This window comes from Cricetulus griseus, chromosome 5 (genome assembly GCF_003668045.3).
Source record: "Cricetulus griseus strain 17A/GY chromosome 5, alternate assembly CriGri-PICRH-1.0, whole genome shotgun sequence".
In the NCBI taxonomy this organism is placed as follows: Eukaryota; Metazoa; Chordata; class Mammalia; order Rodentia; family Cricetidae; genus Cricetulus; species Cricetulus griseus.
In genome coordinates this window covers 185,911,974-185,936,403 of record NC_048598.1, presented here as the reverse complement: position 1 = coordinate 185,936,403, position 24,430 = coordinate 185,911,974, and the positions used below count along the sequence as shown (strand labels likewise).

Here is a 24,430-nt window from a genome sequence, read left to right as displayed (position 1 = left end):
TGTCCAGGAGTTCAAGGTCAGCCTAAGCAACACATGGAGGGCGACTCACAAATGAAAGCTCGCAGTCACTGTGCCCTGTCAACAGCCTGGCTGTAAGAGGAGCAGCAGATCCATGGTGTGTCTCTGGGTTGAAGCTCAAGCACTTGCATCAGGCTCTTTTAAGGAATGAGGTGAAAACAATGGGACAAGTGTGACAAGTCTGATGACTCCATGTTACCGTAAGACCACTGAAGACCCATGGTCAGATCTTGACCTTAGATCCATTTAAATTCCTTCCGGGATAGATAGCAGAGCCTCTATGCTTACATAACTGAAAAGCACTCTGATAGGCAAAACTCAAAAATTAATCTGTGGGGTGGGGAGGGACAGGCAAGAAGGCTCAGCTTTTGAAAGTGTCTGCCACCAAGCCTGATGACCTGAATCCGATTCCTAGTACTCACATGGTGGAAGTGGAGAACTATCCTGTAAGATGCACCCCGCCCCACCCCCTACACACACTCGACCCACTCGAATTAAAATGTAACTGGGATTAAAGACATGTTCTACCACACCCAGCATAATAAAAATATTTTTAAAATTTTAATGATGTTCCTAGCTGACAAGAGGTCAGATTTCCTGTCCTGGTGGACACACAGCTCCCACTTGGCAGCTGGGGAACAGCACCAGCCAACCACCTCTGTGCCCACAGGCTGTGTGCTTCCTCACATTGCCTTGGCCTAATCACTGGCTGTAACACTACACAAGAGGGCCTCTAGCCCCAAGCCAATTCAACCTGCTTAATCAACTCCCTAGTGCTCTAGATTTGATGCCTCCCAAGTCCCACCATGGTGGGGGAACAAACCCAGGGCCTCACACATACTAGGGAAGTGCTCTGCCACTGAGCCACACCACAGCACTCAAAAAATATTTGTGGAGCTAAACAGGAGTCACTGTCTGATGTTATTTATTTTTGAGACAGGTTCTAACTATGTAGTCTGAGTACATCAGTAGCCCGAGTGCTGGGATTAGAGCTCACAGGGCTTGAATATCATTCTTACCATGGCTGACAAACAGCACCGCCTCCACTCCATTTTGTTTCTTCTGACAGGGTCTAATTATATAGCCCTGGGGTATCTTGAACTCCTGATCCTGCTTCTTCAGGCCCCTGAGTACCAGGGTTGAGTGTGGGTACACACCGACATACTGGCTTCAAAATATGATTTCTACCAAAGTTCTCAGTAATGATTGGGGATGAAGTTCAAGAATGAAGTCTGCCGATACAAACATGGCCAATTTACGGAATGAGACTGTATAGAACATGTCTAACAAGTGGAACTTCCTCTGAGGAAAAAGTCCCATTGAAAGTGAGAAGGCTACCAAACTCCAAGACTGGCTGTTCTGGAACACTGCCGTGCAAAACACTTCCCTGCGAGAGCTGAGGGCGACACCGTGACTATGCCGGGCAAATGTTTATGATTTCTAAAGATAAGTTTATGAAGGCCACAGTAGTTTCTGACATGACTTCTTTCTATGCCACACACAGCTTCCCACCTCAAAAATTACTGCTAAAGGAAACCAACATTCCAGATCATAACAGAAGACAAACCAGGCCAAAACCCAGCTCCAGCACTTCATGTTGGCCATGACGCCTGCACCCACTTGCTCAGAGGCAGCCAAATGTTTCTTACTTACCCCATAAACTCAAGGTCAGAGAAGATGAAAGTTTTGTTGATGTCGAAACCACAGGCAATGATGTCCTTGGCATTTTCCACTGTGTAGCTGTATGCCTGCTCCAGAGTCAAGTCCTTCCACAGGTACTTCTCATCGTCAGACATCTGGATGACCAGAGGCACGTCGAATACATCCTGCAGCCACCTACAAGACACAGAAGGCATTGGTAGGTGTGAACATGCCCTGCAGTCAAATTTAGGGGCGCGGAGGATGGAGACCCTGCGCAAGAAGGCCCATTTTGTATGTGAGCACAGTTCCTGCCTGCTCTGTCACTGCAAAGCTGCACTGTCAATGCCATACATTTCACTAATCATCTTTTCTGAGGTAATTCCTGCCATCTGGCAGACATGGACATGAGGTTTGGACTAGAGTGGGCCTATTCTGGCAAGGACAAGGACAAGGAGCAGGAAGAGGAGTGGAGCACGCCTGGTTGACTCGCTCCACCGTGGTGGTCTCCCATCATCCCTGTCTCTGTCAGAGTTAAGTCCAGGTGCAAATGCAATGAGCAGGTGGCAAGGTCCTGGTCCTGTAGCTCAGGCAACAGGCAGCAGCCCTGTCTTCCTCTTGCTTCACTAGGGAAGTGACAAGTCACACGAGCAATACTTACTTTGTGAAAATAAAGGGGACAAGATGCCCCAGATGCATTGCTTCAGAGGAGGGCCCCCTGCCCGTGTACAGATAAAATGGCTTCTTATTTTCGTAGGCATCAAGGACTTGATTCATATCTCTAAAGGAAAAGAGAAAAGGAATAGTGTCATTTTCTGGAAAAAGTACAAATCACTAAAGCTCATCTGGGAATGAAAAGTAAAGACAGATGAGTAACACAGATGAGAATCAGAGCCTCCTCTCCTTGCTGCTGGGGACTATGACGGCAGGCAGCAACTCTGAGAGGGCTCCTTCTGTGAATAGCTGTTTTGGAAGCCAAGACATGCAAGTTAGGAATAAAAGGCTTAACATCTGGGCCAGATGTGACAGCACACATCTTTAACCCCAGCACTCAGGAGGCAGAGGCAGGTGGATTTTTGTGAATTTGAGGACAGCATGGTTTACACAGTGAGCTCCAGGACACTTAGTGCTACATAGTGAGATCCTGTCTCTGGACCAATATTTTAAAAGATGAGCATGAATATGCCACTGGTACCTTTTGGAATGCCTCCAATGATCAAAGCAAATGCTTAGTGCTTTTCACAATCCTTGGGAACGGGACACTTGGCTAGTACCATACTCACCTCCCCATAGAACCCAACAATCCTGAGAGTTCAAGCCTGGGAAAATCTCAGGGTCCATGCAGATCTAGCTTGGGGAGGACAGAAAGGTAGGTCCTGGCAGTTCGGGATGAAGTCTCCAGCTGAAGAGATGACTTGACAACCCATGCCCGATTGGGCCTTGGGTCTTTCTCTGAGAACCATTCCAGAGTAATCCTTCCTTCCCCAGGATGGGGGCACCATCAGTGCTGTGGAGGCCTGCTTCTGCCTCCAGGTGCTAAGATCTGAGGTAGTATCTGGGATTTGTGTGTGTGTGTGTGTGTGTGTGTGTGTGTGTGTGTGTGTGTGGCTGGGGAGGGGGTCAGGATAACTTCAGGTATTGTTGTTTCTCAGGAGCTACTTTTGAGACAAGGTCTTTTAATGGGATCTGGGGCACACCAAGTTGGCTAGGCTGGCTGACCAGTGAGCGCCAGGGACCTGCCTTTCTTTGTCCCAAGCACTGGTATTACATCACGTCATCATCACACCGGGTTCATCATATGGTTCAGGAGCCTGAACTCAGGGCCTCATGCTCGCATGGCAAGCATTTATTTACTAAGCCATGCCCCTAGCCTGGAATTTGTGGTTTCCTTCCTTCCTTCCTTCCTTCCTTCCTTCCTTCCTTCCTTCCTTCCTTCCTTCCTTCCTTTTCTTCTTTCCTTTTTTAAGACAGGGTCTCACTATGTAACTCTGGCAGTCCTGGAACTCACTGTGTAGATCGGGACGGCCTCAAACTCAGAGATCTGCCTGCCTACCAGAGTTGGGATTGTCCAGGCCCCCCCCCTTCTTTCTAAATATTTATTTATTATGTATACAGTGTTCTGCCTACATGTAGGCCTATAGGTCAGAGAGGGCACAGATCTTATTACAGACAGTTGTGAGCCACCTGTGGGTGCTGGGAATTGAACTCAGGACCTCTACAAGAACAGACAGTTCTTATCTTCTGAGCCATCTCTCCAGCCCCGCCTCTTTCTTTTTTAAAATTTGTTTTTGTTAAAGTGTATGTGCATGTTTTTGTGTCTAAAACCAACCAAAGGCTAGGCATGAGTATCCTGTTTCTGGGCAGAAGTGCTGGAAATAAAGAATAAGAAACCCCCTTTCCCGAGGCCTGGATAGAAGAGTCTAGGCAACAGTGTTCTATACAGCAGTGGTAGAGCACGCCTGCAATCTTAGTAGTTTGAAGGTAGAGGCAGAAGGGTCAGGAGTTCAGGGAGAGCCTCAGCTACACAATGTATTACAAGTCAGCCTGGGCTATGAGACCCTGCCTCAAAAAAGAAATGAACAGATAAACAACATTCTAGTGGTGACTTCTCTCATGATCTAAGGCCAAAGGCACAGTGCTGGTTTCTGGCTTGTGTGCACTGTGTGTTTTGTACACAGTGTTTTTCTTTCTCTTTTCTTTTTAAACAGGGAGGGTCTCACTCGTTTAGCTCAGGCTGGCCTTGAACGTAATATGTAGTGGGAGATGACTTTGAACCCCTAATTTGTCGTGTCTATTTTCTAAGTGCCAGGATTAGAAGTGTGTACCTCTACCTCATTTCCTGTTTTTCTAAGACAGGTATTTGCTGTGTAGTCAAGAGCAACGGGAAAATCCCATTCCTGTCTCTTGTCCAGGTGCTGACACGTAGACCACAGGGCTTGTGCTGCACTGTGAGGCTGCTTCTCTGTTTCTCTAATTTATCCAACTAACTGTTTTTCGTTTTTGTTTTTTTTAGACTGGGTCTTACTGTGTAGCCCTGGCTGTACTGGGACTTGTTACCTAGACCAGGCTGGCCTCACCTTCCTCCTTGTGAGGCCTCTTGAGTTCTGGGATTAGAGGTGTGTCCACTACACCCTGCTTCAGTAACTTTTAATGGACACAGGGAAGACAGAAAACCCATCCCACGAGTTGCTTTTCATGTGGTCACAGCCCATATCTGAGACCTCACCAGGCCTCACCAGGCTAGGCCCAGTTCAAGGTCCATCTTAATGCATACCTTTCCAAAAGAGCCTTGTTAGAGATGAGCTTGTAGATGTCATTTCACTCCCAGGTTAATAGATAACATTAGGTAGTGGGTTCTGTCAAACTTCAGAATGTGTAAATACCTTCCCCCAGTTATTACACTGACAAAAACAGTCATGCAATGCCTACATATTTACACACACCTGAATCATGATGGTATGTGTGCCTGCATTCCTAGCATTTGGCTGGTCTGTGAGCTCCAGTACAGCCCAGAAAACTTGGAAAAACAAAAACAAAAACAAAACAACAACAACAACAACAAAAACCCCAACAACAGTTCCAGGACAGCTAGGGCTATACAGTGAGACCCTGTCTCAAAAAAAAAGAAAAAGAAAAAAAAAAAAAAGAAGACAGTATTTTAAGCTCACAGTGTTCAACAAACTGACCAACAGATCTGGAATAGTGTGTACACTGAAGTCCCAGGAGAAAGCTCCACCTTTGTTCAAGACTCTACAGGTCGGCCAGGTATGGTGATGCATACAAGTGGATCAGAACATATGGGGATAGGCCATGTTAGCTTCCTCAATAGCCAGTCATTGCCCACCTTAGTGTGCAACCAGACAGCCTTGCGACTGTCAGGTAATGTTTTGGAATGTACTAAGAGACCACCAGAGCTGTCACCAGACAGCCCCTCAGACCCACTGCAGACACTGACCGGCTGTCTTTGCTAATGCATCTTAAAAGTGTCCGTTTCACGACTTTCTTCTGTTCTCTTGTTCTGAATATAGAAATTTTGTTAAGCTGTCACCACACTGGACACAGCTTATGGGGAATAAATCTGTCCCTAGGCTATGGCCACACCCATATTTGGCTCGAGAACAAATAACTCTTATTCCCTGAGGAGGTGAGAGCCGACAAATGGCTAGTAAAATCCTAGAGGCCTTCTGTTAGAAAAGATAAGGCTGATCTTAAAACTCACATTGAAGTACAAAAAGCTAAGAATATAAAAGTAATCTTGAAAAAGAATGAGTTTCAAAACTCATATTTTTAACTCAGAATTTGTTGGATTTGCTTTCTTTCTATTTGGGAGACAGGATCCTCAATTTTCCCAGGCTAGCCTTGAACTGGCCACGCAGCCAAGGGTGACCCTGAACTTCTGACTCTCCTGCTTCTACCTCCTTAGCGCTGGGATTACAGGTGTGTGCCATCACCCAGTTCTGGGAGGGACTGCTGACAGGGAGGTTTCTCTGCTGGGTGGTAAAAAGCTCTGTAATTAGATTGTTGCAGGGGTTATACAACAAATATACATTAAATCACTGAAGAACACAGTTTAAAGAGTTGAATTCTATGGTACATCAATTAAATGTCTTCACAAGAATTTTTATTACATTTCTTTCTGTGGATGCATACAAGTGTGTGTGTGTGTGTGTGTGTGTGTGTGTGTGTGTGTGTGTGTGTGTGTGTGTGTGTCTTGCATGTATGGAGGTCAGAGAACAACCTTTGGGAATTAGTTCTTTCCTCATACCCTGTGGGACCTGGAGACTGAATTCAGGATTTAGAAGCAGATGCCCTCAATGCCACCACAAGTCCTGCCCTCCCCACCCACCCACCGGGTTTTTCTATGTAGCCCCAGCTGTCCTAAAACTCTACACAGAACAGTCTGACCTTAAACTCACAGAAAACCCCTACCTCTGCCCCCCTAGTGCTAGGATTAAGGGTGTGTGCCTCCACACCTGGTCTCAACTTTTAAAATGATATTTTATTGATTTATTGCGTGTCTTTCTGTGTGTATACTCATGCCATGGAGTGTACGTGAGTGACATAGGAGTCTGTTCTCTCCTGGAATGGAACTCAGGTTGTTGGGCTTGGCAGTGGGCACTTCTACTCACTGACACATATCAGTGACCCAGAATTCAGTTTCAATTAAGAAAAATACTGATTATATTTTGTCCAGCATGTGGGCTGAGCAGGGCCCAGAGCTTGCTGTAGACACAATGTGAAATGCCTGGGCAGAAATGTCCTTTCCTAGGTGCTCCTTGAAGTACAAGCAGAACAGAACACCCTGACCTCAGGTTGTCAGTTCCGTGAAGGGGAAAAGCAATCTGTGGAGTTGGAGAGGCAAGAAGTCCTCTGGAACTTGCCCATTTTTTGTTATCTGCATGGAATTTATGGCCCAAGGCAGGGATACTCTGTCCCACGGGTTCTGCTGTAAACTCTCTTGATGTCATTCATGAGTGGGAGGAAGCCTACAGCTTACGTGTGGGAAGTACTGAACTTGGACCTGATACTCTCTTTCACTTTCATGCCTTTTAATGATGTAAAGCATGCAATATGACTGAACTTCACCTGCAAAGAACTGACCTCCACCTTAATTGTTTTGTTTTTCTAGACAGGGGTTCTCTGTGTAGCTTTGGAGCCTATCCTGGCATTCGCTCTGTAGACCAGGCTGGCCTCAAATTCACACAGATCCGCCTGCCTCTGCCTCCTGAGTGCTGGGATTAAAGACGTGCGCCACCAATGCCCGGAACTGCCCTCCACTTTGTGAGGTGGCCAGTTTATAAAGGAACAAGGGCTTGCAGGAGAAGGGACAGGGTGATTCCACAGTGAGATACTATAGCTGCCCCACTTGCCCAGGGTACCAGGCTTCCCCAGCACCTCCCAATTCTATGAACCCAGAGCAGAGAAAGGGCCCTGACCTGTGGGAGAAGAAGATGCCTCTGCGCAGGAAGCGGTGTGGTCTCTGGCCAGTAGCTTTCTCTATTCGGTTTATCAGCTCTTTGTCAATTTTGCTGCTTCCAAACTGAACTGCAAAAAACACCAGGAAACAGAGATGATTTTCTTAGACGCCAGAAGACTTAGTGACCTGTTCCAGTGACCCAAATCTCTTGAGGCTCTGGGCTGTGATCCATCCCCTCACACAAAGCGAAAGGACCTTTGTATCCAAACAGCTGAGACCCCAATCATCAAAACAGGGAAACACCACACACCACAGTGCTGTCTGCCTGAGCCTAATGCAGTTCTGATCACACACGAATCTTGAGGTGTAGCGTACACTCACTGGTGACAACCACATTTCCCACATTTCCCAAACTGCTGGCCTACATTCATGTTGGTCCTGAGGACACTTTCCCCCAGCAACAGTCTATGCTTTAGGTTATGGAAGTAGCTTTGATGCAGACACAGACATTTCAGTTGTTCCTTCCTTGACAATTATCAATGACATAAGTGGACAGAAGTGCCTCGGAGGAAGAATGGAATGGTGAGACATCCCTAGCAAACATGCCCACCACACTAGAGCTTTCTAGGGGCTGGAGAGATGGCTCAGCGGTTAAGAACACTAGCTGGTCTTCCAGAGGTCCTGAGTTCAATTCCCAGCAACCACATGATGGCTCAAAGTTCCGAACTACCCCAAACCAGGAAAACCTACCAGGCTGCTTGCTTCAGGTCATAATTTTGAAATATGTCATTTCCTGTAATGTAGAACTCTGGGCTCTTGGGGCACAATCTATGTGTCCCAGGCTGCACAATCTATGTGTCCCAGGCTGTGACTGATCTTATTATGTGGCTGAGGGTAACTTCAAACTTCGGATCCTTTGGCCTCCACTCCTAATTGCAGGGTGACAAGTATGAGCCACCATGCCTGGTTTATTGTTATCTAATTTTAATATAATCCTTTGTGACTATAACATACAACCAAAGGGTTTTTGGATCTACTTGTTTCTCAATATTAAAGCTTTTTACTTGGGAATAGTTCAAAGTTTTAAAAATATCACATATGTCCAAAGATATTGAAATCAGTATGTTTAAAGCATATTCTGGATTTCACAAGAAGATGGAATCTCCCTTTGTGTTTCTGAATGGACAAAGAAAGTGTAACATCACACATACACACACACTGTACAACACAGCTATGGAAAGAAATGGAATCCCGGGGCTGGAGAGATGGCTCAGAGGTTAAGAGCACTGGCTGCTCCTCCGGAGGACCCGAGTTCAATTCCCAGAAACCATAAGGTGGCTCACAACCATCTATAATGAGATCTGGTGCCTTCTTCTGGTGTGCAAGCATGCATGCAGATAACTGTATACATAATAAATAAATAAATAAATAAATAAATATCTTTAAAAAAAAAAGAAGAAAGAAAGAAAGAAAAGAAAAGAAAAAGAAGAAAGCTGAGGCAGAAGAATCTCAAGTTGAGGCCAGCCTGGGCTCCACGGTATAAAGCCTGTCTAAAAAAAAAAAAGAAAGAAAGAAACAAAAAGAAATGGAACCCTGTTATCTACAACAATAGATGAGCCCAAGGACAAGCCAGATCAGCAATGCACAGAAGATCAAATACCACAGGATCCCATCCTAGGTGAGATGTCAGGTAGGGTGCAAGACAGGGAAAGAGAATGGAGAGAGGCTGGTCTCAGTGAGATCAGAGGAGTAGGTTCTGGTAGGCAGCCAACAGGGCGATGCCATCAACAATAACGTATTGTGTATTTCATGGCAGCTACCAGAGAGGACTGTGAACACTCCCGCCACAAGGAAACAAAAACGTTGGGGGCGATAAACACGTTAGATATCCCGATTTTGTCACTGCCCAGGGTACGCATGCACTGACAAATTAAAATGTACCAAAGTGCTTGTACAGATAAGCACACATATTTAGCAGCACCGATGGGACTGACACGGTGGTCCCTACCAGACACCGTGGACGCTGCGAGGGGAGAAGGTGTGGACTCACCAATGAGCTTGTCATAGTCGATGCCTTTCGCACTGCTTGTCCGCACTGTCCAAGGGTCCACAAAATCCTCGTTGGCCTTTGTGGCATCTGGATCACTATTGCTCCCAGCTGCTGGGTTTCCTGGAGGGCAGTCGGCCTTGTACTCCTCCCCCATGGCAGCTTTATAGCTCGTTTTTAATGACAGCAACATCTTCACTGCAGAATCAACTTCATCCTAATAAAGGGGAAAAGGTGAGTGTTCAAAATGCCGACAAAGCTAACACCTGAAGACTACCCGTTAGGTGTCAGGCACACTGCTGAGAGCTTTCACACCTGTCACCTTGTATGGTTGGACAAGTGGGCGTCACTGAAGCTGTCTTGTGCCTGCGGGTGGGTGGGGTTGAGATCCAGGATCTGTCCTGAACAGACAAAAAGCCAGGTGCAGGTGTATGTCACACGGGCTAGCAGCAGCGACACAGGTTAACATGCGAAGGCCCCTTAAACAAGACTGATGGCAAGGGGACCTGTGTCACAGCCCCTTTAGTGGAGCTCACAGTGCTGCATCCTGCATAGGTTAGGATGAAATTACAGACACAATCAAGATGCCGAAGGAGTTGTGATGGCAACTCAAAGACGTGCCATGAAGGCAGACAAAGGCAAGGGAAAGATGTGGCCCCAGGGACACTCAGAAACGGGTACACCACTAGGTGATGCCATCATGAAGCTATTTCAAGATTTTTTTATTTGATGTGTATGATTATTTGCCTCTATGTATGTGTGCATACCATATGTGCCTGTGGAGGCCAGATGAAGGCATTGGGTCTCCTACCATTGGAGTTTTGTGGGTTGCCGTGAACCAAACCCAGTTAGTTCCTTTACAAGAGCAGCAACTGCTCTTAACTGCTGAACCATCTTTCTAGCCAGTTACCAAGCTATTTCTAGTGTCTAAATACCCATTATGTCTGCAATTCCAGCACTTGGTAGGTGAAGGCATAAGGATCAGGAGATCTAGGCCATTCCTGGCTATATAGAAAGTTTGAGGCCAGTGTGGGCACAGAAGACTTTATTTAAAAAAAAAAAAATAATAAGGGAACAGTAGTAGCAGCAGCAGCAGCAGCAAACGTAAGCTGTATCCTTGCTCACTCTGGCAACTTATTGAAGACCCCTTTCTTCTAGGGGCTCACAATGGCCACCCCAGAAACTTAAAAGAGCAAGCCTAACTAATTAAGGCGATCAAGTCATGCCATACCCTAATGCTCTAGACTGGTAATTAGCATAGCTGGATTAGAGCACAAAGACTACACAGTCTAATTTGTTTGCCTAGGGCAAGACAAATATTTTTCACTTAAGAGTTTATACAGCATGTACTATAAACTGGGCTTCCTGGGAAAGAACTACCATGACCCCAAACTCATCTAGAGAACTGATCACTAGGTATAGTACCCTGGCCAAAGAGGGCTAGGGTTCTGCAGTGATCAGTGCTTCAAACAATAAAATTATCTGGAATTTGCTATCAAAACAAGTTTGCCTCATGCCATCAATAACCCCATGTCTAAAGCTCACAAAAGAGAGAGATGCCTTCACTGGGTAGCTGCCTGCTGTCTCTGCAGGCCTTGGCTCAGCTCTGGAAATAAAAGCAATGTTTAACAAGTTTAATCTGCAGAGTTATTTGAGGGTAGCCCTCCCTTGATCTGAAGTACACAGCAGTTGGTATCTTTTAATCACCGACTGTTGACAGTTCATACTCTGTCTGGTCCAATTCTGCTTGCTACTAGAAGGCTCTGGAAAGAGGGGACACTTAACCCTGTCCCCAGTCAGGAAACTTCTGCAGCCTGGAAAAAAAGTGATGAACAGACTTGCCTGGCTTCCTACTTCTGTGTAGTGTGGGCCAGAACACAGACTCAACTTCAAAGCCAGTGTGCTAGTGGGGCTACATTCAGGAGACAGAGGCAGGTGAATCTCTGAGTTCCAGAAAGGCCAACGCTACACAATGAGACTTTGTCTCAGAATGAGGGTGGAAAAAAAAAAATCAGTACTAATTAAAAACATTACTAAATGTGTTATTCGCATTTAAGACTACGACAAATATACCACTGCTAACCTTCCAAAGTAGGTTTACAGAAGAAATGATCAATAGTTGTTTTATTTATTTATTTATTTATTTTAGGCTTTTGCCTTAAGACCATTTAGCCCAATTCATTGAGACTTCCTGGTGAGTAAATATCTTTCTGGATAATCAGGTTTTGGGAAATCATTTCTTTCTATATCATCTTTTTTTTAAAAAAAACTGTAATGGTTTACTCAATCAATAACCTACAAAGCTACTGGGCTGAATGTGCAGTGGACGGCACCGTCTGCTAACATCAGCACAGGGTTTGAAAAGGAGACAGCTGCTCTTAATGCATTCAGTCTTGGGGTCACAGACCAAAATGTCTCCTATGTCACATATTCTGGAGGTTACGTCTGTCTGACAACAGGGAATTTCCTTTATGCATTTTTCATTTGCTGCTGTTTGAGTTGACAACTTCCTTCCCAATAAAAATTCACTTACACCTCCAAAAAAACGAAGACGGCTGAGTGGAAAGAGAGCAGGAGAGGAGGAGGAGCCATGGAGACCTAAGTATGGAGGCACCATGAGATCATGAAGTGCCTTTGCTGCTAATAAAAATGCAGACTGACTACGCTCTTGAAACCTACTATATCATCAAGATCCTTAAAAAAGGCACAATCCCAGGGGACAAGGAAAACAGGAGGGTGACAGCAACAAGACCCAGAAGGTACAATATTCAGGGACAAATAACAGACTGAGCACATGATAAAAACAAATGCTAAGAACTTCTGGTAGGTGGGTAGCAACTCCACTTCACACTGTGGACTACTAGAGAGAGCCAGGCACTGTGAAGGAGTGGGCACTGGGCTCAGGACTGTTCAGGAAGCACGTGTTCAGCTCCTGCCTGGGGTTCTACTCTATCCAGAGGTTTCCACGGGAAGAAGACAATGACATGCAGATCAGAGACTGCTGTGCACAGTGTGATCAGGGAAGCACTAGGGACAGCCTGAGACAACCACAGAGACTAGTGTCCCACTTAGTGGAGGATGTGGCAGCCACTCACACTCCCTTGACAGCAGATCAGAGAGAACCTGGCTTCTAAGGAAAGAGTTAGGACAAGACTCTGAACCCAAAGATTCCCTAACCAAAACAAGCACAACGCTACCCAGGAAAGGGGCCATGCACAGATGTCTCCTCACATCTGTGGCTGACTGACAGCAGACAGTTGTCCTCAAGGCCTTGAGTGGATCGGCAAGAGATAGCACACATCTGAGATGCCTGTGATATGAAAGGGAGGGGAAGAAACTCACAGACACTGGGAGCAGAGAGCACCAGGAAAACTACCACCAGGAGCTCAGTGAACTAGGGAGCATGCCTACAGGAGAGCTGGGGAGTTTAACACAACAGGAGAAATGGAAGACAGTTTGAGGCTGAGGTGAGGAAATAGCCCTAAAAGAGCAAAAAGAAATGGAAAGTAGCAGGCAAAAAAAATAAGAAAACCAGATGAGAGTTTTCTGACTTTCAAACAGAAAAGACAGTGCACCGAGGAGATCAAAGAAACAACATGGCTTCTGAAAATTAAAGTTTGCAAAGAGCATTGGTCCTTGCCCAGGAATGTCAGAGGACTGGAACAAGAAGGGTCCTGATGCCCCTTGAGAGAACAGACAAAAGGTACCAACAAACAATGGTGACCGAGGCACAGTGACAGTATTCCAAGGGAAGCTGGGTGCGGCTTCCCATCACTCTAATGTCAGCAAACAGGAGGCAGAAGCAGGAAGATCAGAAGTTCACAGTTATCCTTGCCTATAGCACCCTGAGGCCACGCTGGGCTACACCAGACAGTGTGTCAGACAAAATGAAACAAATAACAGAATTCTAAGCAAAAATTGCTTCCATTTAAGAACTCCATACCCAGCTTAGTTATCAATCAAACCTTAGGGAAGGTAAATATCCTTTCAGGCATGCACAGCTCAAGGTTGTCTCCTTTGCAGGACTTTTCACAATTAGGAGACTTAATTCTACCCAAAAAGGGGCTGGAGAGATGGCTCAGCTGTTAAAGGCTAGGCTCACAACCAAAAATTCTACCCAAAAAGATTAAATCAGAGAAGGAAGATGACAACAGGTGAATGAAGACCCACCAATCCAAAGGGAAATTGGCAGAGGTCTTGTAAGGTGCCCAAGAAATTCCTTGACAAAGTAGTAAACCAGAGCCGTGACATCCCTATATTGCTTAATGGTGAGGATAGTCTGAGGAATGTGTCATTAAATACGGCACCATCAGGGCTCTAACCAAGACAGTACAGCCCACTAACTGATGTGACCCTTTGATGCAATCAAGAGACCGGTCAATACGGGGCATAGGGAGTCTCTGCCAAGACAACATGGCACAAATCTTGCTGTTATTTAGTGAGTAGGCATACAAGCTGAAGGATAAAGAATGTACTAAATGCAAAAACCAGGCCCGGGTGCCTGGCCTTGAGGGTGTGATGGCTAATCCCCATCATTACCTTGACTGGATTTGGAATCAATCACCCAGATGGCACCGCTGGGCGTGTTTGTGAAGATGTTTCCACAGTGGTTTAATGGATGACAGAAAACCCTCCTAGAGTGTGGGTGCTGTCCCACTGGCTGGGGTCTCAGACAGAAGAAGGATAAAGGCAGCAGAGCGCCAGCGTTCACCTCTCTCTGCTTCCTGACTGCAGTATCTCATGACTGCTGCAGCGTCTTCCCCATGAGGGAGGGGCTGGACCCTCAGACAGTGAGATAAAATCGGCTCTTCCTTTTTGAAGTTGATGTTGTGGGTCAGCTATTTGGCTACAGTGACAAGAAAAGCAGCTACCTTAGCATGTGCCAGTCCCACTGTCCAGATAACAAACAATGCCCCCAAACAGGAAACAAAAGCAACAACTCTGTAAGATTAACTTCACCACAAACAGAATGTTGACTGTGTTCACAACCTATTGGAGCCCTGTGACTCTGACTGGGTGGTGCTATGTGGTGCCCAACTGCATTATGAATAGCACAGAAAAGGCCAGGCAAACAGAAATGAAGGCAAACATTAACTCCAGAGAAAACAGATGGTAGGAAGGAAAGGAGAAGTACTCAGCTGTCCATGTGTTTACACAGTGCAGTAATGCCTGCAGTCACAGTGATCTAACTACAGGTGCAATACATCCCGGGAGACTGGAGGGTGGGAAGTGTGTGTGAAAGCAGGGATCCCTCGTGGCCACAGCCAAAGCCCTAGACTTGAAATTAACAAAGGAAGGAAACAGTAGGCATGCAGCTTAGACATGCAGAGGTACAAACCTGTACAAGAACTGAAAACATCTGTGTACGAGCAGAACTGTGGAGAACAGGCTGGAGGGTACTGGGGCTGGTGGGATGTCTGTATCTGTGGGTTCTGAATCCTTCAGTTCAACTAACACAGGACAGAAACCACTGGACACACACACACACACACACACACACACACACACACACACACACCTCTCTCTCTCTCTCTCTCTCTCTCTCTCTCTCTCTCTCTCTCTCTCTCTCTCTCCTGTCCTGAGAGTGTACAGACAGATGTTCATTTTGTCACTTATTCACTGTCAACTTGATGGCATCTAGAAGTGGCCAGAAAATATACCTCTGGGCACATTTTCTAGATAGGTAGGAAAATACACGGTAAATACAGGTGGCATCATTCGATGGAGAAAGAGAAGAGCTGAGCACACAAATTCATCTCCATTTCCTGACAGTGCGCCAGTGTCCGGCTGTCTCACATGCCTGCCTCTATGACTTCCCTGCCATGATGGACTAAAACCTCAACCTGTAACCAAAACAGGCTCTCCTCCTTAAATTGCTTTTGTTCCACATTTTGATATAGTAACAGACAAAAAAGTAACTAATATATCCTCTAACAATACAGTATAGCAGCTGGGTGTAGTGGAGAATGCCTGTTAATCCCAGCACTCAGAAGGCAGAGGCAGGCAGATCTTGTAAATTTGAGGCCAGCCAGGTGTACAGATTGAGTTCCAGGACAGCCAGGGCAACACAGAGAAACACTGTCTCAAAAAAACCAAAAGAATACAGTATGGCAAAAGAAAAGAAAGAAAAAATACATAGAGTATCACAACTACTTACACACTCACATACAATGCTAAGATGGCTTAAGTATAGGGCAGGTTCTATGTGGATCCCATGCTGCCGTATGTGAGGGGCTTGGGCATCATGGGTCTTTAGGATCTGGGGAACAATTCCCTACAATACACAGGTATAACAATGGCACTGAATCTAACAGACTTTAAAAACAGACAACGGTGCAGGTGTGGAGGCGCAGAGGCATGTACCGGAGAGTCCAACAAATCACCTACTTTTGGTGCATTTCCAGCCTTGAGGGACCTCACGAGCTCCCCTTGAGCAGCTATGCTGTTGAACAGCTCCAGTGGGGAGGTGCAGGACTCGCCACTGGACATGTCCGCCATCTTCTAGGACCTAGGCCTTCCTCTGGCTAGTGAGCAGATGTGTTCAGCAGTTGAGACAAGACGCTGTAGAAGAAAAAATGAAATGGAATTGAGGGTGGGGAGCCATGAGCAAATTACTACAGCTGTGTTTCCTTCCCAGCACTTTCTTCCAGAAAAATGTGGTGACTGCTGAACTGTAACAGAGACTGGGAAAGAGACAAGGAGAAACCTGGGGTCATGAAAAGAAGCATCCATGCTGACAATGAGAATGGCATGCATTACTGGGAAGTACCAACTTGAGGCCAGCAAAGGAGGGCCCCCTAGGTAAACAGCAAGTGGCACACAGTGATGTCTGTTCCCATCTTGTGCTCAGGAGAGGAACCCATGTTTGCTCCAAATACCAATGGGCTTTAGGAAGGCCACGTTCACTATAGAGAAAGACACTTAGCAAAGTAGTTTGTTCTTTATCTTTACTGCCTTGAGAACAAACTCTCAGGCCGTTGTAGACATAAAGAACACAGTATTGCTCCACAATGGCCTCCAGCTGACCCAGAGCTGTCATCTCACAGCAAGGTCCGGGTGGAGGATAAGGCCTTCTCTGCCCTGAGTTCTAGACCAGTAAGGATCATGAGCCTCGCCACCCTGCATGCTGCCTTTACTTAAGGCTGGGAAGGTGTGCCTGCAGCATCTTGCTATTAGTCATTATTTCTATTGACACTGGGAAGGGTGGAGGCTGGGCCAGCTGGAGTCCCTGTTGGGTCAGTCACCTTCTTATCTATAAAATGTAAACTCTATGAACTTTTAATTTACCCCAAGGGCTGTTATAGAAATTAAAGAGAAAAACAAAACAAAACAAAAAAACAATGCAGGAACACATTGAAAACTGTAAGCAAGATGCAACTGAACCTCCAGTCTTGTTATTTCTGGGTTTGGGAGTGAGGGCTCTGGAGATCCACTCAACTCAGTTTCATCTGACTTACCTTAACCTTAGAGGAGCCACAGGTTGTGCCAGACCAGTAACGAACTTCAAGCACCCTGACCTGACACCTTGGTTTAAGTTGCTCTATGCACCAAGTCACTTGATACCATCAAAGTTCAAAGTGGTGAAGCAGTGAGTTTCCCTGGGTGGAGACTCAATGGCAGCCATATCACAAAGACCTACCCAGTGCAGCGTGAAAACTAGTCACCTGGAGCGCACTGCACTGCACTGCACTGCACTGCACAGCCAGCAGGTAGCCCAGGTGGTCTGAGACTCTTTCAGGAAGCAGAGCTCCTTTCTCAGTCTCTCAGCAGTCCTCAAGTGAATGCTTGGGGGAGGGGAGGAACCTAGGAAATCTGGTTAGTTTCAGGAATTTCCCGAAACTATTAAGTTGTTTACTTTAATGAGGGAAGTTTGGTGACTGATTTGAATAGCAAGTCTGGTGGCCCAGGGAAGATTGTGGAAGCCAGGGAGGAAGGAGAAGCACCCAGTCCAGCCCCTGCTTTTCTCGGGGTATATTTACTTGGGTCAGATAATAATGAATACAATAAAAAGGGTCAAGTGATATCCAGTTTGGAATGTCCCACTGTCTCAGAAGAGCAAGCTGTAACTGCATCCTGTTTGCTCAGGGAAACCACAGGAATCTGCCTGAGGTTCAGATCCAGATACTAAGTCAGGCTCTGACCAGAGCCCATCTCAGTCATGGGCTCTGAGTCCCTGCTGCTCCTCCTGTCCAGGATGTCCCATCCCCCCTCTAAGCCCTGGGACCCTCCTCACCCTGTGACCCTGGAATATTCTCCTTCTACCTGTTACAGCACTTCCTCTGCTGTTAAGTTAGCTGAATCTCCAGGACAGTGAGGTTGTGCACCAGCTTTACCACCAGGTGTTTCTCAGTAAGTCCAACCCTTTCCTCTAGGCGTCTCTCTTACACTGTCTTTAAGTGTGGGCCTTACCTAAGGCATGGTGGTGTACACATCACTTCTAGCTGTGGGGGACTGAGGTAAATTTTCGGCTAGCTTGGGCTAGACCCTGTTGCAACCCCCGCCACACAAAACCCCTCCAGAGCCAGCAAACAGAAAACACAGTGTTCGTTTTAGTTGATGGCTGAGGGGCCACCAGAACTTGCTATTCAAATCAGTCTTTCACCAAACTTCCCTTAGGAATCAAGTGAGGTGATTCCCATGGCCCCTGTCCCACCTAATGCTACCTCCAGTTTAATGCTCTGGCACTGAGCCATATCCTCTGAGCTCTGGGGAAAGCCTGGCAGACCACCCCAGGATCTCCTCCACAGACGTGGAGTTCTGCAAAGACTACAGTCAGTGGTGGTCACAATTACATTCAACTCCTAGAAAACATGCCAAGGAGAATGGGTGAATGAGCCTGGGACAGCTAGTCTCTTCCCACCGCAACAGGGCTGGTAGCTGGTGCAGTCAGCTAGGGGAACTGGACCTGCATTCAGGCTCCATGTTGTAGAGGAACACCTGTCTCTTTAATTATTAGAATTCTAAATCTGATGGGTGAGATCACAAGGCATTCACTTATGCTTGGCCACTATTCAAACCTTGTGTGTAGGTGCATGAGGGAGAGAGCAAGGGAGACCACGGCAATTTCCCGAGTGAATGATGTAGGAATGATGAAGACAGGGAAAACAGCCGCTGTCTTCCTTATTTTATGTTGTTACATACTTACCTGTGTATTATGTGAAGGGCTCCTCTCCCCTCCTCCTTTTTTTTTTTTTTTTTTTCCTGTTTGTTAACTTTTAGAACTAAGCTTAACTTTTAGCTTGGAGTTTTTGAACTTCTTAAAGTACAGCAATGTGCACATTTATCAGATGAATGCAGGTTTAAGCAGTGTCTAGGTTCAGCGTCTTTAAGGAGTTCAGAGATGCCAAAAGGCTAGTGTTACTGTTTGGAGTACTTACTGTATCACCACCAGATGAGAAGCTGTGAATTGTTAAGGAGATGCTCTTTTACCTAACAACTAACACAACATGGAAGAAAGGTGGTAGATTAGCAGGCAGTAATCTATTATCCCCTGTAACAAAAGTACCTGGATTGTAAAAAGTCAAACTGCCCAACATAGGGCAATCACAACAGGCCTATTTCCCTCTTTTAGGAACTAAATCTGTGGGTCATTTGGAAAGACGCCATTGTTCTGATGAACGATGTGGGCTCTTAAAGAAAGTGGGCACAGTGCAGTGTGAGCAGAAGGAATGAGAAGAACTTGGACCATCACATAACCCATATGGGTGGGAGGCTCAGTTTCTAGATACTTTGGGACTATGGCCTCAAAGAGCAGGTAATGATAGTTTCAGACTGACAAGATCTCAGAAGACAAAACCTCATTACAGCAAGCAGTTCTTTACACTCCTAAACTTGGGGATAGACTATGGTCTAGTTATTTTTCCATACAAAGGCACTGGGGATAGAACCCAGAGCGGGAACATGCCAAGCAAGCATCTCCTAACAACCAAACTACAAAGCCAGCCCCAGGAACACTACCTAAAAAGAGAAAGACGTTAACTTATAGAGACAGACATTAGAGACTTGGTTGCCAAGATAAGAATGCCCATGTAGTCAGACAGTGAACACACAAGGAGGCCAAATCAGCCGGAAGCTTTGAGGTTGCTGAAGGGCAAGCTTGGAAGGCAAACAGGCCACTGGGTACCCACTGCACCTACTCCTCACAAACAGGGCACCACCTGAACTTGGGTCTACTAGATGAAAATAAACGTACACCATCCCAATCCTGAGACTGGTCCTTCTCAAAAGTCTTCAGCACTTTCATATAAGGCAGGTACAAAAACCAAAAACCAAACCAAACCCCACTAAAGTTCCAAGCCTGGCTAAGATGGCAATACATACCCTGGCTGTGGAGTCGGCCGCCCCTGGTCACAAGGGACAGTTGAGCATATGAGAATGCCCAGGCAGGGTGGAGGTCTTTAAATACTCTCCATTTCTTTTCTTTCAGTTTCTGTTTTTAGAAGGGCCCATTGTCTTTCTTTCCTGCCTTGCCCTACCCTTTCAGTTTCACTTACTGAGGGGTTTCTGAGAAATCACCCAGGTTCTCAGAACATTTTAGCCACTTGGCCAGCTTCCTTAATGACCCAGTCCCTCCAGCAGCAGGCAGGCTGGGCTGGGGGAGGAGGAGGCTAGGACCAATCAAACTCTCAACAGCCCTGAGCTACATGCCGTTGCATCAGCTGTCCCTTCTTGAGGGTGACCGCCATGTGACCTCCCCACGCGCCCACAGCATCACTGTGTGGTGAAGAGACGGCTGGGGAGGGCAGGTCAGCCTGTACCCTCCCCTGAGGCAGTCCTGCTCGCAGGCGGTGCACTGCTGTGGAAAGATGGGAACTCCGATAGGTCAGGGAGAGCATGAGCTCGCCTGGAGACCAGGGGCAGGTGGCGTTACTTCTCTGTTTCTCGCTCGGGTTCCCCGTGGGTGAAATACGCAGCAGGAACCCGCCTAACACTCGTGGAGGGGGGGACTGCTGCAGACCCTACAGGGCACAGCCCCAGGCCGTGGGAAACCATGACAGCGTGGGTGGGCGGCGCCGCCGCAGCCTCCCCGCCCCTCGCGGTGCCGGTGCCCGGAGAACAGCGAGCTCGCTTCGGAGCTGGGCTCTCAGGGCTCAGGGGCTCCGGCGCTACCGCGGCGTCCCTCCTTTGCTCCCGGAGCGGCGGCGGCCCTCTTCTCACTTACCGACCCCTGTACGGACCCACCGGCCAGTACCGCTGCTTCACTCACCGGTACCTCCGGGGCGTCCGTGGAAACCCCATCCGGCCGGAGCAACTTCCGGTCCTGGCATGCCGCATTGGCTGTCCATCCAGGGGCGGGGCATGTCCCGCCTCTGATTGGCTGAGGTCCCCGGCGTCGTGGTGGAACGCGACTGGGCGGCCCGGGTGCAGGCCGGACCTCTGTAGGAGTGGACCAAGCGCTTCCGTGTGTGTGGTGAGCGGCGGGCCCGGGCGGGATGGGGCCGGGACCTGGTGGCCGCGCGCTTCCAGCCTCTTAGCGTCGGGTTCAGAGCGCCGCTCGTCTTCCTTTTCTTCCTCGAGTGCTCTGAACTCCACCCATTATCGTCGACAGCTTGGCTAAGTTCTCCTCATCCTTCAAAACCCGTGGCTCGGGGCATCCTTTTGTTTCCCCTCATGGATCTGTGGCCTCCGGGGCAAGATCCGAGTTTTAATTTCTGCCCACATCAGATCCAGCATAGAGTTAAACACAGAGTAGGTAACAAGGAACTGTTTGTTGGACGGGAATATCCCGCCTCTCTTGACTTCCTCAGCACCCTGCCCCACTAGATTTCAGTCTACAAATGCTTCTAGATCGAGGGTTCTTGGATAGTGAGCAAAACACACACCCTGCCCACGTATCTGTGCCCCGTTTAGCTGTTTACATTTTGCTATCCGTCCTCATTACCTCCCCCACCCCCCATTTACCCTCTTCCTCTTGGTTTCACCACACCCCCTTTTCCCATGACATCTTTCGGACTTGGGTACAACATGGCAAACATCACCTCCTAAACTGTGCATTCCTTTCAGCTTTAGGCGTGTTTTCTTGGATCACTCTTGACTCCTCTAGATCGTCATTGGTTCTGCCGTTTAGACTTAGCACTGTGACCTCCTTGGTTCCCACAGCCTCTCCAGAGTGTTACACAGGTGTACTCTTCTCTGAGGCCTGTCTCAGCTCCATAAGCAGTCCTGGGCCCGGCTGCTCTACTCTTCTCTTCCTTTTCTCCCTTTGAGTTCACATGCCTTGGCTCCTCTGGCCCACTTGTGGAGTGGGGGATGCCTCTGTCTCTCTCCCTATGGCTTGTGAGCATGCCAAGTGAAGGTCATTAACTGTTTTCCTACATTGCAGCTGTTGAATGAGTGAATGAGGTCTACACGTGGTGGAGTGCATCAGGAGTCCAAACTCTTGCTGGAAGAAATCACTCAGACATTTCCCCTCCCCCCCCCCCCCCCCGCCCTGTGGAATCGACGGGCTACGCTGTCCTCTGATCTGCGGTAGGCTTCTATTGTGAGTCAACCCTGCAGGTAACTGTGTGGCTCGAAATCCAGGTCTGTGACTGAGGTCTATATGCTCTGGTGGTGGGTTCCATTTGACAGGTAGGGATCAGGAGCTTGGCCTCAGATCTTGGCTGAATATGTAGAGATTAAATGATTTGAAAAGCATGGTTCCATCTGTGTGTAATTAGTACCCAGTGTGCTCTTGGTTCAGTTGGAGAGTGGCTGTCTGGTTTTAGAAGTCCTGTTTAGAAGACGACTTTTTTTTATTTTTTATTTTTTTGTTTTTCGAGACAGGGTTTCTCTGTGGCTTTTAGAGGCTGTCCTGGAACTAGCTCTTGTAGACCAGGATGGTCTCGAACTCACAGAGATCTGCCTGCCTCTGCCTCCCGAGTGCTGGGATTAAAGGCACGCACCACCAACGCCTGGCCCTAGAAGACGACTTTAAATGTGGACATTGGTACTTGTCTGGATTCAGCTGCTGGTGGGAACAATAACTACAGGCGTTGAATGATGAACAGACTTGTCTGGCAGTGGAGTTCTTAGATGAACAGTGCCATTAGAGAGAGGGACAGGAGTCGGGGGTTTGGATGGGATGTTGAAACCGAGTGTATGCCTGGCATTGTGATGTATGCCTGTTACTCCAGCACTCAGAAGGCTGAGGCAGGAGGATTGTGAGACTAAGACCAACCTGGCTTATATAGTGAGATCTTGTGTTAAGAGTATGGGGCTGGAGAGGCTCGGCTGTTAAGAGCACTTGCTTTGAAATCACGAGGACCAAAGTTAGGATCTCAGAACCCATGAGCATTACACACTTGCTTGTAACCTAACCTCTAAGAGGTTAGAGACAGGAGTACCATGCCTCAAAGGAATAGATGGAAAGCAATAAAGGAAGATGCAGTGTGTAGGAGCACAGGTTTGCACGTTCCCACAGGTATACATACACTCGCACAAACACATACATGAATAAATAGAAAACTGAAAATGTGAGGCTAGGTGGGTTTTCTTTGATTTGGGAAGTTGGTCCATGGCTGAGGCTTGCACCCTGTCACACCATGCCCTCTGCTGGCAGATAGGTTTAGCACCCTTATTTTCTTCCTGCCTGTACTTGCTCCTCTCTTCATGATACCAAAATACTGAATTCTAAAGCAAAACACCTCTTACTGAAAACTAGCTGATAATAATTTGTGATGGCTCAGAATTCCAGGAAGAATTTTACAAAAGGAAATCCATTACCATATGAATCTGTGCATTTGGGGTGAGACACAAATTTGGATGCCACGATCAGAATTGCTCTTGCCACCCTTGGGTAGGTAGACTAGTACCTTAGGATCTGGCCCTGGGCTGTGGCATGCCGGGTGGGTGCTCTACTATTGCACTACCTCTCCAGAAGTTTGTTTTCTCTCTTTTTTTCTTTTGATTGTTTTTAAAGACAGGGTCTTGCTATGTTAACCCAGGGTAGCCTGAAATCACAATCCTCCTGCCTCAGCTTCATGAGTGCGGGGCTCACAGGTGGGTGCCACCTAGCTCATTTTTGTTGTCTTTTTCCTCCCTTTCTTTTTTCTCCTCTTCTTTTTTCTCCTTTCTCCTCTTCTGCTTTGCAGTGCTGAGGGGCAAACCGGAGCCTTGAGTGTCTGAGCAAGTGTTCTGTCAGCAAGCTTCGTCCCCAGCCCCACATAGGCTTTCATTTTAACAAGTATATGTTCTAAGTATGTCTGATAAATAGAAAATCGATTTACTTTTAAAAATTACTTAGGTTTTCATACATTATGTAATGTTTAAATTAGGGTACCCATACCATTTCTCCATGCCATCTCCCTAAAACATATCCTCCCTCCCTCCTTCCTCTTTTTTTAGCATTTGTTTGTTTATATATTTGGATGATGGCATGCACAGCAAGGCACATATGTGGAGGTCAGAGGACAACTTTCACGAGTTGATTTTCTCTTTCCATCATGCAGGTTCCAGGGATCAAACTCAGGTTTTTAGGCGTGGCAGCAAGCACATTTAACCCACTTGAGTGATCTTGCTGGTCCAAACGTCGTTTATTTTTAAATTTTCCTTCATAAAAGTATGTTTTCTATTTTTACTTGTGTGTGTGCATATATGTTGGTGTGTGGGTAGTCGTGGAGGTCAGGGCAGGATGCTGGATCCTTTGGAACTTGGTCTACATGTGGAACTGAATTTGGATCCTCTGGAAGAGTAGTATATGCTGTTAACCACTGAGTCATCTCTGCCACCCCAAACATCATTTGAAATGAAAACGCAGCCTTGGGGCTGGAGAGATGGCTTATGGTTAAGAGCACTGACTGCTCTTCCAGAGGACCCAGGTTCAATTCCCA

At 47.0% G+C, this 24,430-nt stretch overlaps 2 protein-coding genes across 11 annotated transcripts in view; one reads left to right on the top strand and one right to left on the bottom strand.

The window, feature by feature from the left end:
* Positions 1–20,926, bottom strand: part of Wars1 (tryptophanyl-tRNA synthetase 1) — a 33,445-nt gene extending 12,519 nt beyond the window's left edge. The window contains exons 1-6 of one of the 2 annotated variants that reach the window (XM_027416394.2): positions 20,782–20,926; positions 16,008–16,181; positions 9,624–9,837; positions 7,593–7,701; positions 2,318–2,437; positions 1,672–1,854 (exon numbers count right to left, since the gene is read on the bottom strand). In XM_027416394.2, coding sequence (XP_027272195.1) covers positions 1,672–1,854; positions 2,318–2,437; positions 7,593–7,701; positions 9,624–9,837; positions 16,008–16,118 — 737 coding nt within the window. In that variant the 5' untranslated portion in view covers positions 16,119–16,181; positions 20,782–20,926. Of the gene's footprint in view, positions 1–1,671; positions 1,855–2,317; positions 2,438–7,592; positions 7,702–9,623; positions 9,838–16,007; positions 16,182–19,940; positions 20,233–20,781 lie in introns of those variants that run through there. The other variant, XM_027416395.2, reaches the window with a different exon arrangement.
* The window catches only part of Wdr25 (WD repeat domain 25), a 164,725-nt gene continuing 160,616 nt past the window's right edge, over positions 20,322–24,430 (top strand). For 3 of the 9 annotated variants that reach the window (XM_027416388.2, XM_027416393.2, XM_027416385.2), the window contains exons 1-2: positions 21,037–21,308; positions 21,943–22,118. The gene's annotated coding sequence lies outside the window, so the exon portion shown is untranslated. The other 6 variants (XM_027416386.2, XM_027416392.2, XM_027416387.2 and 3 more) reach the window with 6 other exon arrangements.